Source organism: Galleria mellonella, unplaced genomic scaffold (assembly GCF_026898425.1).
Source record: "Galleria mellonella isolate WM207_F2 unplaced genomic scaffold, CSIRO_AGI_GalMel_v1 utg64, whole genome shotgun sequence".
Lineage (NCBI taxonomy): Eukaryota > Metazoa > Arthropoda > Insecta > Lepidoptera > Pyralidae > Galleria > Galleria mellonella.
The window spans coordinates 4690613-4711399 of record NW_026442133.1 but is presented as its reverse complement, the minus strand read 5'-3'; the positions used below and the strand labels follow the sequence as shown (position 1 = coordinate 4711399).

Genomic DNA, 20787 nt, shown 5'->3' with positions numbered 1-20787 from the left:
GTTGTGTTCTATTTAATGTTTTTTAAATATCGTGCCTACCTACTTGTACTAATCTTCAATTATGATAACGCTGTACATAAACTATGTGAAAGGAGAGATGGTGAGTGCAAAAAGCAGCTAGCTTTCTAGCATACTGATGCCTAAATATAAAACTGTATTTACAATTATAAATAAATAAATAATAAAAAAATGAGTATACAAGACGATGAAATGGTTTGATTCAAAGTTTAGCATTTAGATCTCTACCTATCCTGTAAAAGACTAAATGTAAAAATAAGTTTTAGTTGCAACAATACTTTTCTTTTGTATTGATGACTCGTTTGTGTTATTAAAATTAGTTTTGAACAATTTTCTACCATTGTCTATATAGACATTTATATATAAAACAATGTCTTAATTTATATATGTATAACATTCTTTTTATTCTAGGTATTTATTTAGCTAGATGTTAGCTATGTACAGATCAGCAGTAGTGTTATGAGACTTCAAAAATGTATCAAACGGTTTGATTCAACAAGTAAAGTTTAAACTAAATCGTTAGAAAGTTTTGGGGGCCGTGTACAGATATACTCGCTTTGCAGTAGTGTGCGATATTACTAAGAATACGCGTAGTGTGCACATGCAAACAGGAGAGATCGCGTGCGCGTACACAATATCATTGGAACCAAACCGTTCCACGTTACCCCGTATTTTAACAACTGTCCTAATACATCTTGCAATGTTGTTTTTAACTGTTTTTGCCACGTTATTGTTTGTTCTTTTTTGCTGTTTACTTTTAATTTTTGTATACCTTTTTTATTTTATACATACCCTTTGAATGGAGAACATTTTTTAATATGATTGATCGATTGTTAGTTATTATTAGGTTTTTATTTATTCAGATTGAGATGAGTTTTATGATAACATTTACATTGTAACAATTAAAAACAGATGCGGTGCCTGTTTTATAATCTTGTCATAATGGATGTATTATTCTGAATTTGCATGTAAATTTATCTGTGTGAATCATCAAAAGTAGTCAAAATTTTGAAAATTTAAAATATTCAACGAATTGGATCGAATTTTTTCTTCATTTCAGGTGCCTGTCAATGAAAGCGCCAGACAGGTATGTCGCTATGTCGGTCGCACTTCACGCCGCGCGTTCGATTTCGTTCGGCCGGGTTCGGTTACGTTCGGAAACGTTCGGGCGGGCTCGGCCACTCAGCCGGTTGCTCGCAGGCTAAGGGGGTAGCCTGGAAGACCACATGACACACCCGCTACGCAGGATATATAAGCATAGTATTGTTTTTCCAACAAAATCGCTTATTGGTGTGTTTTGTTTCTATAATTTTATATTTATTTTATTTTGTTCTGCCAAAATTCCATCTTTGATTCCTAATAAGGTAGGTTCATATCATCTGCCATTGAAATTTCGATTTAGGTTATCATTCGATCATTTTCTTTAAATGCTTGATTCAAACGTGATTCAATCTTTACACGTTGATTGCATTTGTTCAATGGTGTGATTATTTTACTGTATTACTGTGGGTGAATTGTTAGTTGTCGTTGTTTTGGTTCCAGGTTACACCCTAGCTACTCAATTAAATCCCAACCAAATCACAGATAAATTTACAAATCAATATTCGTATAGTAGATATATTGAATGATTTAGATATTTTATGTTTAGTTTTATAAGCATGGTTGTTTATTTTTTTTTATTCATACTCGTGATGCCGAAATCAGGTAAGTGTTCATTTGAATTTGATGTTCAATTAAATATTACAATTCGTACTCTACTATAACAACTCAATAGTATAAGTGTCTACATCTGTCTTAACTGGTAATCATGCATGACCGATAACGAGACCCAAAAGCGATCCAATGACAACGCGTGATCATCATCAAATCGTAAAGGATTTAACGCCTCTGTTGGCACGCTTCTTTTGTTGGCGTCATAAAGCCGGCCATTAAAATGTTTGATAAAATGTTGGTCGGACAAAAAGAGAGTGCGTAGCTACCGTGGGCTCCCCACTGGGCGAGCTCATTGAGGAATGATGCCATGCTGTGGTGCTCTCAAACGGACAAAAGCTGAAATGTTCCGCTCGCCTGTTGTGGACGAACTGTTGATACCTAGAGTATACTTGTTCTCTATTTTGTGTTCTTTGCATCTGTTACAAAATGATATATTTTTCTTAACTCAATATTATGTCCGTATTTTTGTGTATATATTACGGGATATTTTAAATGGAATTTCATATTTTTTATGTAATAAAAAAATATGTGTGCCAGCCATAAGTGGGGATGGCGAATCGCATAATATATCAAAGACGAGGCTAAGATTAAAAAGAAGATCTTTCTTTGCCTTTTTTACCACTGACTTGATGTTCAACGCTTTAAGTCACAGGGAAAATTGTCACTTTGTCAACAATATGGAAGATGAGTAAAAAGCTTGGTGCATATTGAAGGAGATCTCTGGAGAAGGCGCATGTCCTGCAGTAGACGAACACAGTTTGAAATAGAGAAAGAATATAATTAACATAATGTTAGAATGCAAAAAAAAACGTAGGCTAGGTATTTAAAAAGTTAGCATAGTCTCTAAATATAATAGTCAGTATGATCATTTCTTGTAATTGTTGGTATCTACAAAAAGTTTACTACTATTATCTTTTGGAAGAAATTATAAAAATTATAAATTATCATATATCTATATATTCATCTATTATAAGCCCAAGCAGTGTACTTAAAATTAGACCTAATTGAATCTAAGTATCTATTTATCTAGAATATGAATTAATGCGCCACTACCACATAGATAATCACAGTAGTGAAAGAAAAAATGTTCTTTTCTTTTACTACTTGGGTATCGAAGCGTTGAAATAATAGGAATTACAGTTAAATGTTCGAGTAATGAAATATAGGTTTTTTGTATTTGACAAAATTAAATTATTAAATATTGTATTATCGTTACATTAACTTTAGATAAGATTTAAATATTATCATATAATTTTGTATACTTAAATACCTACTCTAATTTTTTGAGTTTTTACCATTAGTAGGAACATCTTTTTTTAACAATATAAGACAAGACTTCTAGGTATCATCATCAAAACTATTACTTTTTACACTGCATCTCCTTGGTGGATATGACGACCTTGATGGGGTAACTAATTAACATTCCTATGGTTGCGGGTTCGATTTTCGTACAGCACAAACAATTATATTCATGAGTATATAATTGTTTTAATATATATATATATATATATATATATATATATATATATATATATATATATATATATATATATATATATATATATATATTCATATATATTATCAAAGCTTCAAGTAAATAACTATTTGTTTGATAGGTGAGATAACCATTTCATTAAAAATCACGGTTATTCTTTTTCATGATTTTGAAATGTTAACCCCGCCTGCACTAATGATATATGCTGGCGGAGTACCAGTAAGATATGAAGGTAGATGAGAATAAGCAGATCAGTCCATCGAGCTGTATGCATCTGAAATTAAGTACGATAGTTTCCTTGGGGAACTGCGACGAGGTCACTCTGGCAGTGTATATTGATTACTGGCAATGGCGCCCCAAAATCTCATTCCTAAAAACTTTTACGCCCGCGGATAGAGTAAGTAGCCTCAGTAATGTGTAAGATGCAAAGCGATAAAGGAAATCAATTGAGTATTTTGCTGACATTTTGTAATGCAAATGGCACATTTCTCATAAATTTCGAATTCCAGTCGCTGAACGCAATAATACGTTACTAAATAAACAATAGAGCTCCGACACATAAAATGTTTTGAGCGAAACGTACGGCAATCACAACAAAGGATCCGTTTACATTCTAACGCCTTTTAAACTAACAAAGGCGGAATTCAAATAAACACTAAATCGTTAACCCTTTGACCGTCGCGTCGGTGGGCAATTTTCACTTCGGAAAACGCAATAGAAATGAATTTGTAAAGGGTTCCGAGCTTGACACCCCGACACCCGTGGTATCTATTCTTTACTTATTCGTAATCTAATTTAACTATATATTTTAAAGGAATAATAAAATATACAATACTTTTTTTTAAGCTTAAATTTAGAATTTAATAAAAACGAACGAAAAATACATGGCTCCTTCTGGAGATTATGATCTGGTTATTTAAATAAGTATAAAATTTTAGCAAGCTGTAAGAGAAGCCTCTATGAACATAAAGTTATTGAGCAACAGTAGACATAAAGCTAAATAGAGAATAGCAAAAGTAATGTAAATTTTAAAATAAATTTATAAAATTAATAGATTTGTTTATTTTTAGAAACCTGGATACAAGCATTTATAGTAGTTTATCTAGAACACATATAACGGAATGTAGATACAGACAAAATAATTATAATGATTCATCAATAAACTAGACAGTGAAATTACAGGGTATGTAAGCATATCATATAGTGAGGCTCAAAAATGGTAACATATGAGGGGGTGTCTTGAGTATTACAGTGTATTCTGTGATTATCATGGTGTCCCTTTTTTGCTATTTCAAGTTACATAAAAAAGCAGGAATCGATACAATATCGAGTGCGATTTTCGAGTGTTTCATAATAGTTAACCTTACATCTAACCTTGTGTAAAATCACAGGAGGTGTCCATTTGCTTCATGTTTGTTCAGTTAGCTTCAGGGGAGATTTCCCTTTGTGACTCAAATGAGTATTTACTGAGTGGTTTTGATTTCTATAATTTGTTTGAATAAAGTTTGTAACTATGTCAATTTATTTTTATTTAAATAGATAATTTATTGACGTTACGTTTTTTATTTATTTTTAATTGACTAGGCTGATGGCCGATTTTTTCGGCTAAGAACAATTTTTTTTTAACATTCAAATCGATTCAAGATTTTAGGGTTATTTGAAGTCGGTCGTTTCGTGTACATTTTAAAGTAAGGAATGTGTTGTATATGTTTGTTTGTTTGGTATTTGTTATAAAATGACAAGCTTCGTGCGTATATAATATTATAAGAACATGACAGAACTTAATTACAAAAAATCAATTATAATTTTCTATATTACTACGTTAGGTTGAAGGTTGGCAAAAATAAGACCACCTTGGCTCCATAGTCCCTAATTATAATTATTACTGTATTTAAATAATACATAATCCTTAATCGAAGCTCCACAATACTCCTTTCTTTTATTTAAAAGTGTGGTCACATCTTGATATCAATCAGCTTTGATCTGGCCGCTTCGCTGCCGCTGGAGTCGCCCCCGCGGCTGTCCTTACGCTGACTTAAACAATAGGTATTCTCTTAACACTACGTATGATTGCTTATTGTTTGAAACATCCTACTAACTGCGTTGTAGTAATCTAATAACATCTATTTCAATAGTCTTAAAGGCTATTTTTCCTTATAAATTTTATTAATCTATGATGACTACCATTAAGCATAGTGAATTAAGAATGACTATTGATGGATTTATACAATGAGGTTTTATTTATTACTTGTATAGTAAGAGTTAGAATTGCATGTATTTTTGAACGTCCTTGTAAATTCAATTTCAATAGAATCTGACACAGTCGTAGGATTGAAATGTGATTGGTTCGTCCGGCGCTCAGGTTATTGTATTCTCGCGTTCTCGCTATTGGGAATAATTGAAGGCTATATTTTTTTCCAATTAATTTACGGTTACGAAATAGGTAAAACACGATGCAAAATTTAAAGTTATTTCAATTAAGACTCGTTTTATTTGTGTAATGTTTACCTTTTAACAGTTCTATTTCCATTTCCTTATAATACAGTGATTACTTGTGTAATTTGCTAGAAGAAAAGCGCTGTACTTAATTACTATAATTATATTATTAATGTAGGACTCCATACATGAGATTTATCATTCAGATGAGTCACCCTACACGAGAAGAGGTGTTAATATGTGCATCATGCGAAAATTCTTGTGTTTAATGAGCCCTCATGCCAATTCCATCATGAATGGTCGGTGCGTTGCTCTGGCTACTAACCGCACTCACCCACATGCGCGCGGAGGCGTGATGAGAAACGGAACGTGAACTTTCGCTCTCATCACAATACCCCAACTGCTAGTAAAGTCTGCACAAATGGTTTTATATCTTCTTCGCCCTTAATAATGATTATTTCAATTGATAGTGAATGGATGTATAATTTTTAAAAACATTCAGGTAAGATTATTACTGTTACTATTCTTAATTTATTATTATTAATGTTGATAATTATAATACAATGACATTATCATTAAATAATTGACAAAGTCCTGTACTTATATAATTTGTTTTTAATTACACCGTTAAAATGTTGTGGAAGGTCTGCAATAGTATCTACCACTGGTACTATCTTTAATCTATGAATGTCTAAGAATAGTTCACTCTACAGAAAAGAAAATATTTCAAAGCGTCTAAGACAAATGAATCTATAAAATTAATTGGACAAGTAATCGAAAACTCAGAAAGAATTTCTTCATCTCTGTTGTGGGGGAGCGGAAACAAATGAGGGGCGGACATTGAATAATTCGATTTCCTTATTTGCACCAATCAATATCTTATAAGGAAATACGATATCCAGTAAAAGATATTTGAATATCATATCGATTTATGTAACATTTTGTTGAATTACTTGCGAATAAAAATCGTATCTAAAAATAATTACAAATAATGAATATGAGCCATTTGTTTGTAGTATCTGCATACTTTTTAATTACAGATGAATATATTCCATACAAAAGCGCAGTAACTTAATTTTGAACAAATTTCTCAAAATATTGAAGGGTGGCAGTCTTGAAGTAGTGCAGCGATGGAGGCACAGCGCTATGGCGGTTGCAGACGGCATATTAGTTAAGATATAATTGCATTTACTACCGGGCTCGCTGATGTTTCCTACAGCATATCTATAGACAATCGAGTTACTAACACAGATCACCCTCTGGAATTAGACACCAGTGCTCTGATGAGAATATTTCGCTTGCTAATTGACTTTTGGAGACTTTTATTATAACGTAACGACGATGGTGCTACATATTTTATTTATTTTATTTATTTATTTATTTATTATCTTGGAGACTAATATTCAAATCCAATAAACATCAGAAGCTATCAGATTAATTAGGAAAGATACTCCGCTAAAAATAAGCTCATATTAAATTTTGTTCGTAATACTGTTGGGTACTTATTTAATTCCGGATATAAAATTTCTGTGATTGAGCCCCAGCGGGTGGAGCTGAGGGGCGTGAATTCCAACAAAATTAGCACCAGGGGTCGAAATAAAAAAGCGAAGGAAAAATTTAATGAACAGGAAAATGCTCCTTTTTGCAGCTATTCCATCTATTTATCTACATCGGGATGCCCATTACCTTGCTAAGAGAAAAGTTTACATTTTTAATTTAATGATTCCACTTTGTGGAAGTTGGGCGGGTTTCGGCGAGATCTTAATTTGGGGATTTCTGAGGCGTCTCGTTTTGTAAATATTATTCCTTTAATAAGACCTCACGTTGAGGGGGTGCCTACTGAACTCCGTGATTACGACTCTCTTTGCGAGCTTCATTTTGGACCTCGTCATTTTGATTGGCGCTAATGAAATTTTTCCTACTCTGCGTGCCATTTTCTTGTTCTTGACAGAATAATCTTCAGGGGGTATGAATAATTTAGTGATGTCACCAACACACTGTAAACGTTTATGGCAAACTCACGACATCTGAGACAATTTTTTTTGGCCGTGTTCATTTATATTTCACTTTTGCTAATGCAATTCCTTATCTCATTCTGTGAGCCGAAGTGCGTGTCCCATCTGTAGCAAAATTTCTAAATCGTCAAGTCCCAGCTGCGTTTATGTAGACGATGACATTTCGCTTTTAGCGGTTGTTTTAAAATTGAATATTTGATGTCGCATTCCCTTATGACGAATCCGTTACGGGCTGCGGGAATGGAGGCGGGAAGCGGAGAGTGGAGATAGGAGATTACCAGATAGCTAGGCAGATAATTTTTTGAATGTCTTTGTTAACGACTACAACCATTACCCTAATTTCCGTGTACTTCTACTTGACAATGCATATTTATATTTCAACGGTTTTTTTAATGGATGATACGCTGGCGGGGCACCAGTGTGTGATGATAAGTGAGAATGAAAAGGCAGGTCAGTGAGTACACCGTGATAAATAAATCTGAAATTCAGTGCGTTGATTTCCAGGGGGAACTACGTGGAGGTCGACCTGACAGGGTATATGTCTAGCAATGGGACTGGTAGTTTGCATTAGTAACTATCCCTTCCCTCCTTATTTCAACGATTTAAGCAATGGTGATACTTATAAATGATTATATTTAGATATGTCTTATATATGATTTTTCAAGAAAACAGTCATTACAACAGTCTTACGGGAGACACATTTTAAGTTGGATCATAATTTTTGTTTTAATAAGTGACGTAATTTATTATTTAACTGAAAATAAAATTTTAGCATCTATTAGGATATTTAATCTTTAAATAAATTTCCATACAAATATATTTGAGGTAATATTACACACGAGTGTTTATAAATGTATAATCCATGACAATATTGAATAATTTCTGTCATACTCACTAATATGACTATATTTGCGCGTTATCATATGTCGAGCACTCAAAGGTTCCCATTATAAACACAAATGGTTACAGCTTAGTTCCTTTCTAATTACACAGATAAGCAACTTCAATAACGGAACGTTTATCACATTCATATGTTTGGAATCTAATTGGAATTTCGCATGTAGATATGCTGACTCTTTATTAGTCGATATTATGTTTACTTTTTGATATTTATGATTGCATTTAGTAAGTATCGATTTGACTTATCATAACAATACTTTTTATATTTCTATTTCGCGAATATGAAAGCAACATTCATATTTGTGTATGATTTCTTAAATATTGAAAGTAATTTTAAGTTACGTTTAAATCCATATAACAAGTATGTAAGTAGGCACCTATTTATTGAGGTGTACCTAATATTTTCGTAATCTTAGCTTTACGAGAATATTAATTATTGATAGTAATAGGATCAAGATCAATGTTATCGATTTATAATACGAATATGATCATTAAAATTATGTAAACATCTGTCAAGTCGTCGATGAGCTTTCGTTTGAAATTAATTCCTTATCTTTAACACAAGAACTGTCTAATTTGTCAAAACTATGACCGCATTAATACATCAGAAAGTCAAATTTGCATTTAAACGTCTATGATAGAGAGATAATTTAGGAAATTACAGTTATTTTAATAGAAATTATAGTCGGCGTTTTATATACAGGGGTCGGTAGGGTGAGTTTTTTTACGAAAACATCTGTTGTATGCATCGTATGAGTTTTTTGTTATTTTAAAAGGAGACATGATGGATCAGTTTCAACACGTATTCGTCGGTGCCTTTGTTGCTTGGTTTATGGCTTTGTAATGTGTTTCTTTGTTTGTTCAGTACGTGTTACGGTCGCTTCCGAATTGTGAAAAGCTAGCTAAGAGCGCGACGGACCTTCGAGATAAGTTAGCGCGAAATTAACTACGTATTATTAATTTGATAGATAATAATTTATTTTTGTTGAACGGATGAGCTAATTTACGAAGAAGGATATATTATTATAATTAAAAAAAAAAACTAAAATATAATTTAGAAGCTGTTTATTAATATAGGAAGTACCTAAATTTTGTGGTAAACAATATATTTTATAATTTATCTTAGAATCTAATTATCTATCATAATGTTGATAATGATTTTAAAATAGAATATTACGAATTCATTTGTCTTGTTATTATTAATAACTATTTTATTTTATTATTAATATTAACTTTATTTATATAAATCAGGCTCTTTAAATATCGGAATGAACAAATGAAACACTTTTTAAGATATTAAATTTAATGCAGTATAAATTGTGTATGAAATATTATAGTATCTATAAAATATATTTGAAATACAAAAGAAGCCTTTTTATTAGCTGTTGTTAGGAGAAATCTTTTTCACTTTTTCAACTAAAAATTCAATTACAAGCAGATTATGGGGATAAAACCTTTTTGCATTAGTATCATTGAAGGCGATGTTGCACAAAAGATAAAAAAGTGAAGCAACGTCGTGTAAAACTTTTATTTAAGTGTGAGACTGTCTGGAGATTTCAAGAGTGTCCTTTAAAAGCCACCGTTGCGTGTTTTTAAAATAGGATTTAGTGCAGATTGCCGGTGTCGGCTCGAGATTACATAATCTTATCTTTTAAAGGGAAAAAAGTTTGTCGCCGAGATTTCTTTCCAATGCTATCACAAAACCACATGGTACTTTTTTTAGTTTTAAAAGGATTTTAAGGCCAAAATTTGAAAACGTCAAGAGACGTTAAAATTAAACTGCATGGTGTTTGTGTTTCTTATATTATACGGATTGTCAGTTATATATATATATATATATATAAAACTTAGACCTAAGAATAAGATTAAACAAACTGAAAGTCCTCATTGAAATTAAAATCATTATGAATTTTTTTAAATATTAGATACAAAAAATGAATAGGTGTGTATTTAAATATAATTTATCTGATATAAGAAGACGCATGCACACGCACACAAATATTTACACACACGCATACGCACATGCGCGCCCGCACACTTACATACATATGCATATGTAACATTGTATATATGAAATTGATTAATTATCAAACTAACATGTTTTCAATAACAAAAACAATGTATATAATTAATATTGTTCCAGAAAAACACAGCAGTACATTTTATTAAATACAAATAAATCAGAATTGATGAAGTTATCGCGTGATACATTTTTTCTTTTTAAAATTGTTTAATTACAAAGTATAAGTATAGAATATGGTTTAAGTACGAATAAAAAGACATCTGTGTCAAAAAATTGAGATTTGTATCAACATTCAACTTGGTAGCAATTATACTCATTATGTTGTTTGTAACATGAGAAAACAAATGGAACAGAAGGATTGTGAACATGAAATGAAACCAGTGCTATGTTTATTTAGACGTCACTCGAGCGGTTGCGGCATGCATAGAGTTAGAAATCTCTATAGTGGTAGAATAGGTCTGTCCATTAGTTATATATAAATAAATTTGTAACTGTTAAATGGATATTGATTGTATACTAATGAACTGTTATCAATATTTAGGATCGTTATTTACCTCTTCTTTTCCTGTCACATGTTATACAACAACTTAATAATTGCATAAATGAAACACTTAACACGTAACGAAATCTTTTGATAAACTTATTTTTTAATTACGTGCTTTATTTATTTATTTATTCTTTAGTACAGGTATGTATACAAGATGGAGTTAATGCTACTCGTAAAATCATTCCTTCCCAATCAACCTTAGGGAAGCGTTAGAATACTCGAATGCGGTAATTGATATACGTATTATAATTTAAACATATATACATATAGATATACTATAGTATATACGAAAATGAAGATACTTAGAGATACGAGTATTTTCTATGTATTTTTCAAACGAATAAGTAACAATAGCTTTGATTCTATATTACTTATGGCAAACAAAGCTAACCTGACAGATATAATAACAATGATTAACATTTACTGCTGTCTATTTGAGTCTAATAAATATGTTTTTAAAAGCGTATCGGGTCATTACAATTTTTTTGATAATGTTGTTACTCTAATTTGAATATAAATTGATTTAAGAAACTTTATTTAACTTAATACGTGCATATCAAGTTTCTTATAGTATGTAGGTAGAGGTATAGAATAGTTTTGTTACCAATAAAACATTTTTTTTTATAATATTATGCCGTATCTTGCACATTTCGCTGTCTGTATACACATTTGAGCTAAGATTGGCACTCAAAATGCAACCATGAACATACTGAGTCATAAATGTCGACGTCTCGTCTCGTTGAGTTTGTGAATTTCGTTTTAGGATCTTTGTGTAGGCATATTATTATATGTATACATACAATAATTCATCATAAATATTTAATCCTGTATTTAAAAAAAAACAGTACGGTGTAGAGTTAAATAATAAATAACATAATGATAATATAGCAAATATATTTGAAGAATAAATTTTATCTATATTTATTTTAACATTCAAATTTTGCATTTTAAACTTTCAACTGATTCTTCATTATAATATAGTGAGAAAATTACAATTCATTTAGAATCTAAATAAACAAAGTTTTTGTTATATTATCATAATCAGTATATTCGTGCATTGTCCACCCTCATCATCATCATTATCATCATCTTAGCCATTATCTGCCCACTGCTGAACATAGGCCTTCCCCGTAGACTGTCATAAGGAACAGTACTGAGCCACCTTCATACACTATCTGCAATGTATTTGAGATCGTCACTCCATCAATAAGGGATCGTTCTACATCGCGTTTGCTCGTACGGGGTCGCCACTCAAGAACATTTCTCCGTTCGTCTTTCTTAGTTTCTTCTTTCTTAGTTCACTCTGCCTTACCTTAACTTATTATGGGCATAGGTTTCTTCAAATAAGATAAGTCAATGTAAAGATACAAATTGTTTATGTATAAGTTAAATACAAATTGTATATTGACAAAAATCATTTTATAAATTTATAAAAAAATATTGTTTTAGAAATTATTTTTTATAACTTAAAATGACAACGTAGTATAAAATACAAATAGTAATAATGGAATCAGTAGGCAATTACCAAGCCCTGCGAACAAAATCCATCAAATTAATTAAATTCAAAACGTATCCATTTCCTTTTTGCAAACAATATTAAAGCATTTATAGCGGTTACAGAGAGACGAAAGTGTATTGCAATGAGGTATAGAAAAAAATGTACGGGAGTTTTGATTGATCACCGAGACGAAGCAGTTTTTTATGTGAAATTCGGCATGCGTTGGATTAAGGAGGAATTTCAAAGTGCTGTAGGGTTTTGGGTTGCCAGTTAATTTTTGTTATTCATTAAAGTAAAATATAATGATGTATAATTTTGGACAGTAGCTCAAAAATGATGAAAAAAAAAGAAAATCATTAAAAAAATAATAGAACTTTTACTTTAAAGAATTTATTGTAACAAAAATGTATCCTTTTTACGTTTTTTATTTTATTTTAAATCGGGCCATGCCAATGAAAAATAAATTTTATTTTAAAAAACTCTGAAATAAAAATTAAAACATTTAAAGGTACGAATATGAATTTATAATTACACCAGTTTGATTGATATTATTATTAGTTGTTATTTTTATATGGTATTTCCAGTTTCAATATTAATCAAATAATGTAGACGTGCCACTACGTTTGACTTCGTTTGTGTTTTTTATTTTTAAATTTTATTAAATTAATTTTGTATCAGAAAACAAAATAAAATTGTAATAAAGATATATCATATTCGTATACGCTCTGGATTTGCTTTTTTTTATAATAATGTATAGTTAATTGACATTGACTAGGCTAGGTTTAATACTTTTCTGAAACATCTCCTTTAGAGACGCAAGTCTTTAGAAATATAGACATTTATTTAGCATTAGAGAAACAATAGTCATATTGTTTCCGGTTCGATATGCGATCGATCGATATAGCGTAATGATCGATATGTCATTATGACATTCAAATGTCACCAGTACATTGGAATGAGTAATAGATAGATAACAATCAGGAAATCAAGCTATTTGTTGTGTAACTTGTTTTAACTCGTGATTGCGCGTGTCCAGTTGACTTGTTACTGAGTACTTAATAAGCATTAACTTATTATATAGCCATTTTTCATAACAACTGATGTTTTATAAAAAACGTATTATTAAAATTGTAAACAATGTCAATAACATGGATTGAAGAACCATTGTATTTACGCCATAAATCGGTTAATTGCGGTGGATATTGTCAATCTTCCTGAATTTTAAAAAGGGAATCAAAATATATAGAGAAGTTTGAGATCTATTATTGTACAGAATTTTTTTTTTCTTTAGCGGTATAGTATAATCTTTACTTTTTACCCTTTTTTATTGACAAATTGTTTATTTTTTAAATTATTTGTTAATGCTCATTAACTTTATTAAACTCTTCATGTAATTATTAAGAATAAAGGCTATTCTCTCTATCGACCTCCTACAGTGATTTAATATGAAGAGATAGGTAGATACATTATATTTTTATATGCATCTTCTCAATGAAGCGGCAGATAGAAAATCAAACTTAACCAATAATACGAGTAATTCTGAAGTTCTCAATTTGTTCTATAACACAACTATCTACAAGGACATATCTGCTAATCTAACAAAAATAACATTTACCATATACGTATAAATAACTCAGGCTATGTCAGTAGTAGTGATGAAGTATTAATTTAACTATGTAACGTAGATATCATGAAAATTAATGGTTACACTCACCTCGGCGATTGTGTGCTCGTACTTAAATCAAGATGTAAATTTAGTTGTTAATGTAACAGTATTTGTATGTATGTGTAAATTCTAAATGAACAGAACTGTACATCAACAGTGAAACCTCAAGTACACCGCAAACGAGTAATTAAAGCATCTATAATATATTAACATTATGCATACTAAATTCATGGGAGTCTTCGTACAAATGTTAACAGGAATGGTAAGGGAGAAATGTGTAACACCCAATACCGCAGAGGTAAAACGTAATAATAGCACCTATTTGGAGGTTTATGAACGATCAAAATTGCAAGAGCACGTGTATAAAATACACTTTGCAAAGTAGATTTAAATTTTAATACAAGCTTTCAGTAGAGGGTTGCAAGTAATGTCTTCGCGTTAGAAACGAGTGGAGCTCTCTTTTCGTTAATTATTTCATTTGAATGTAACTCCAATTTTAATAATAGATCATAATTTCATATAGTAATTTTACATTTTTAACAGGATTTATTATATATATATTATTATCCTAGTGTATGAGACTCATAGGCTTAAAATTACGTGTTAAGAACGTGAATCGTGGAGTTCCTAACAAATTACATTATCGGAGATTTTTTTATTATTCTTAAAACTCTGATTTTTTAAAGTGTAATTAAATACAAATTTTGATTATATTCTATTTATGTGAATTGAGACTTTTTTCGTAACGTTGATGTAAATATTTCGGCGGTACTATCTTAGGGTTGTTTTACTCTAATTGGAAGTAACTGGGAATATCCACATAAAGAAAACCGGGATCGCGTCTCAGGTGTCGACTGCGGCCGATTTCACAAGACAATGCTTAATAATTTCATTTCGCCATTACGGCGGCCATCTTTGCGAGTCGCACAGTTAGAGGGCATCGGCGCACCCCTCCACGGCAATTTGCATTGTAACTCTGACCACGTAGAAGGCCCTAACAGCCATACCACCACCTCCTAACTCTTGAATATATAATTTTGTTGCTTTTATTAACAGCAACTTTGCGTGGGAATTGGCGATAGCCTTCCGCGGCGACTGTTTATTGTGGACGATAACTTGCTAGATTTATTTTATAGTTCGGCTAGAGACTTTGTCCTGTAAGACTGCAAGGGTTGGTTCACGTTTTACGCGGACAATTTTATACGGCCAATAAAAAGGGCCGATGCATGGAGCCATTAAAATATTTACTGGATTTATTTGACAGCGTGCTTGTTTTGTTGAAATGTTTATTGGAGCCCATAATTACATTGTTGCACAAATTAACCACTGAATCATATGTTATGGCAGATTGCAGATTGAGATTCGAATTTAATATGTCTGCTATGTTAGTTAGTCTCTTTTATTTTTTTATCTTTTTATCATCGTAAATGTATAGTCGCACTTTGTTTTATTCGAACCAAATGTATCGGAAATAGAAAGGGAGTAATTGTACAAACAGAACGTAATAGATGTGACCGTAATTGCTTTTCCGATCCGGGCCTTAATGTAAAAGTTGGTCGAGACCGTTACAGACTTAAAAAGTTTGTTTTGGTGCCTATAAATTAATGTGTTTGTACGTCTACGCCGCCGTTTAAGATCATTTTACAACTTTCGGCGACTTTAAGCGCTTTCAAGTTATGATTGAATCGTCAATTTGTTACTTTTAATTTTAATTATTTTTAAATTGTAGGTTTTCTTTGTTTTATTATTATAATATTTTAAATCGTGGTTTACCAACTTTACTGTAATTTGGAAATAAAAAATGTTTAACTGTTACAAAATGTAACTTTTAAATAACATTTATCATGAAGTTGTTAATAATTCGATATCAAATATTGAAATTTAATTAAAATTATGTATTTTAAATTTGTGCGTTATTACTTACTACATGCAATAATATTTCATATAAATGCTTATCTTATAATTAAGTACATAATCGTCTGATGTTTATAGCAACGATTAAAAACTAAAAATCCAATTTGTTGATTAATTGTTCAATTCATTATTTACAACTTTACTATGGGCTTTAATTATTAATAATTAATTGAAACTTTTCATAAATTAATACATTTTGCTGGGGATTGACTAATGTTTATAATTCTATAACAAATTGGTCGTTTCGGAAACTCCTAAACACAGTGAGCCCCGATACAGGAAATGCGGAAATATTGGGCCCCGGTGCGGAATAAATTGTACCTCTAATTCTAATGGCGACTTTTAGGGGAATGCATAATTCCATTTTGTGTTTCCAACTCTTTAGGGGTTCGGAATATCGACATTAATAAGTTATGAAAGGTTTCTTATGGCGGTAGGTATCTACAAAATGCCTTATTTCTTTAAGTATTTACACAACAAAGACATGTTAAGATGTCCTCTTTACGAGAACCGTAACATTGAGATTGGGAGCTCATATTTTTTTGTATACTCACAAACTGAACCTACAATGCACGCAATAATGGTGATTATTGCGTGCATCGTAAGGAATATGAATAAGATAGTTTAATTAAAAAAACATTAAATTATAAAGCTTTTTTTTACATAGGTAGATACGTCGATTTGGATTTACAATCACTTTGTACTGTAGATCTAAGCAAGTTACCATGTTTTTTTTACACCACGAAGGTGGCAAGTAGTCTGTCTGAAACTCCAATGAAATGGGTAACGAATAGAAATATTTAATCAACTAATAGATTTTTATTTTGTACTCATGTACATCAGCAAACATGTTTTAGTCGAGTCTAGTTTGTTTACATTTTTCTTAAGTTCTATTAGAAACAGACTATTACAGATAAAAAATAGTATATTCGTGCCTTCCTCTAATCCAACACTGCAGTGCATATATTTCCCACACGAGTTAAGTGCCATTATTCCTCATGAATGAAGTGCATGTAGGCTACACATAGGGGCATCTTATACTCTCTTAGGATATTGACACTTGTCTGTCACCAGCTTTTGTTTTAGCAAGTGTTAAGTTTCAATGCACGTGTGCACGGCCGCACGTATAGTGTCGGCAATGAATTACTCGTATTCCGTTGGATTATTCGTACTTTCTTTTTAAGAAGTTCAGCAAGCGGATATTGCAAACAATTTAGTAATTAAATTATTTGTTGAGTAAGATTTTATGTGGCTCATTAACAACTCGAAAATTTTTCTTACTGACTGAGGACATTTTCATTCTGTCGTTAGTTAAGTTTTAGTAACAGGCTCTTAAAGTACGTATATTGAAAAGCATAAGTTCATGAATATAATTATCAACGCAACGTTTGTTTACTGTTTTATTTAATTTACTTATGATATTTACTATATTTACAAATTCAAATCAAATATATAATAATTATCGTATAATATACGTATTAGTAATTTGATAATAATATGAATTCATTAGGTATGTTTTGAAAAAGAGATTTCTGTGGTAGTAAGTTTTAATTTGATTTTTTTTTAAACACATTTCGTCCTGTTCTTCAAGAAACATTTATCAATAGGAGGTGCGGTTTGCGTTGGCACTGGCACCCTTACTGGGACTCCGATGGAAAGCTAATCGTATCTCGGCGTTCGCCCGTTATAATTAGTACAAATCGTTCGCTCCGCGTCGCCGCGGGTAGACTTACTAATCTTTAGACATGGACATATCATAAAAAGAAACACGGGCTAAAAAATAATGAAATGTTTTTAATAAGAAGCTTCAAAATGTAGGACATTGTCAATTTGTTTGTAATTTTTTTGTGTGTAAGTTACGCGATTTAGTTTTTAATTTTTAACCGTATAGTATAATTCTCCATCTCAATTTAGTCTTGTATAAATCAAATTGCTGTCAATTTAAATTTTTAATAAAATATATAGCTTTATGTTTTATAAAAATGTCAAGTTAAAATGTACAGTTGTTAATAATACTTTTTAGTTATTTCAAATTACAGCATATTCTAATAACATTGTGTTAATATCTTTTAAATTTAAATCTTTTTGGATTGATGGTGTAACCTATAGTATATATACGAAGATACGGTGATATGTGTTTCGTATTTTCTTGATTATATAGTTAAAAACTTGATATTAATCATATAGTAATATGAAGAAGACACAACATATCCAGCAGTCATTACATACACAAATAAATAATCAAACTCAAGTGTAAGTATTCAATCTAATTATAATTAGTGAATGTCAATATATATTAATTTTAGGTTAGAACTTATGATGAACAATCCACATTATTGATTTTATTGTAGTAATATGTCTTTATATACTAATAAAAACATGTCAAAAATTGCTGCTAATACATAATTAAATGACTGTCGTTTTTCTGTGATATTTGAATGAATTAATGAGTATACTTTATTTGCATTATACAATATAGGAAATAAACAATACAATTTACAAACATAACGATACAATTGTATAAGTACAGTAAGGCAGTGATTTTTGAATTCGTGTCTAATAGTTACTATAGTGTCGATGCAGCTTCGGAATTCAGTAATCTCGCGAGTTAATAGATTCGATAATTCATCGCGACGCGCGTCGAAATCGATGCGAAGACGAATGATGGCACTGTAAAACACCAAAGGCTCTTCAATTTTGTTTGTCGCTTGACTTACTCGTGTTTTTGTGTTAAATTAGATGGTATAAGGAACTTGTTGATCAGATGCATATGTTGTTCTTTTCTTACTTATTTTTTTTTTATAATGAATACTATCTATTAAAGCATATTTCTTTTTAAAAGGCCGGCAGGACATCTGCAATGCCCCTGGTGTTGCGGGTGATCATGGGCAGCGGTAGTCATCATCAGGTGAACCGCATGGTGATTTCCTCCTGTATTATAAAAAAAGCTATAGGTATCATGGTTTGCTGGACAATATTATAATAAAAAGTATCAATATAATGATATCGAAATTTGATTTAGTAACAAACACTTTTACCAGATCATTTATTATTTTTTGTCGGTTGCAAATTTAAAAATTATCATTTCAACAGTTTTCTTTAAATGTCATATTAGGTTTTTGTTTTTATTATAGGTACAAATATTTTAAAAACAAAAATAAGAATTAATCATTTTAAGCACAACTTTCCGCGTTTCTTTCCCATCGTAATAGTTTCTATAAGTACTTAATTTGAGTTGTGTCACTAAACGATCAGTTGCGCCTCTGAATCGTAAACTCCGGAGCACGTTTTTGTAAGAAATGTCCGTTTCATTCAGTTCGTTGTGGTCACATTCCAATGAGCGGTTCACTGACGCCGCGTCCATATAAAAATAGAAATTGATTTTTTATTCAATTGTCCGAGCTATTTAAGGGCGAAGCACTCGCGAAAATGCTAACAAACGGCTCTATAAAAGGCTAGACTTTAAATTGACGATGTTGTTATCGTTCAGTATGTTATGACAGTTTGTCTGTCCACTGCACGTTTGAAAAATTTGTAATACTTTTATAATGATTTAACATATAAACATCATACCTACTGCTTATATATCTCAAATAATATTATGTAAACCTAAGCAGAATAGCATAAATGTGTTTTTTAAGTTATTCTTGTAATCTCAAGTATAAGATTAGTTTAAAAACTCTGCAAATCTGCGTGCGATTGATGAGTTGATTGCTATTTCATTCGTATCCAATTGAAAAAGCACCTAAATTAAACGTTCGTTTAAAATGGTATTTATTAAAACTCGATTACTGAAAAAAAAATAGCTACCGCAAACCAAATGCGTATTAAACATACCGTTACTAATTATCAAGTAAAAAACTGTCGGAATTGAATCCAAACATTTGTCTCCTAACGAATCGTGTCGCGTCGGCTTCGACTCAAAGCGGCGTGATTCGACAATTCCGTTCCATTTTCAAATGCTCGCTGCCCATTCGTTCCCTCGGCTACGCCTACCTAATAAATTAGATGCCTCGCGTAGCACACCGCATAGTTACAAACTAATGAAATCCCGAAAAGATCTCAACCCATTTTCTTAACAACTTTTCCGAGAGAACAAGTGCCTTCAAAGATTTTACCCCGAGAAATAATTCCGCTAATAACGCTCAGCGCTCACACGGGTATGTTATGCAACCATAGGAATTTCATTAGATACACACGCGTTTGTTTGTTAAGGCGCTTTCCATTGCTAAAAGTTTCTTGAGGCGGGTATAATTCCTTTGTTTGTTCTCGGGGGTGGCGTGCCCGCCTCACCCACTACGTTTTCTAAGTCATCGGGTCCAATTATGCCCCTTTGTAGGTTTTGATATGTAAATTCGCGATTTTATTAAACAAACCATGATGCCATTCGGGGGCAGCGAGCCGGATTAATAGCTTCTTCAGATTTGTGTAATCGTTTTCTCTTAAGACAACATCGAGGTGTATCTCAAGGGGGCTATTCTCTTTTAAGTGTTTCACAATAATGCATTTGATGTTTAAGAAAATTGGAATATTGTTTCGGTCAAGAATCGATAAGTATCTAA

General features: G+C 31.4%; 1 protein-coding gene across 4 annotated transcripts in view; it reads left to right on the top strand.

Moving 5' to 3' along the window:
- The window catches only part of LOC113512384 (dachshund homolog 2), a 185213-nt gene that overhangs the window by 33590 nt on the left and 130836 nt on the right, over positions 1 to 20787 (top strand). For 3 of the 4 annotated variants that reach the window (XM_052900122.1, XM_026896257.3, XM_026896255.3), the window contains exon 1: positions 1083 to 1105. The exons of the other annotated variant lie outside the window; for it this stretch is intronic. In XM_052900122.1, the coding sequence (XP_052756082.1) occupies positions 1089 to 1105 (17 nt within the window). In that variant the 5' untranslated portion in view covers positions 1083 to 1088. Of the gene's footprint in view, positions 1 to 1082; positions 1106 to 20787 lie in introns of those variants that run through there. 4 annotated transcript variants of the gene reach the window in all.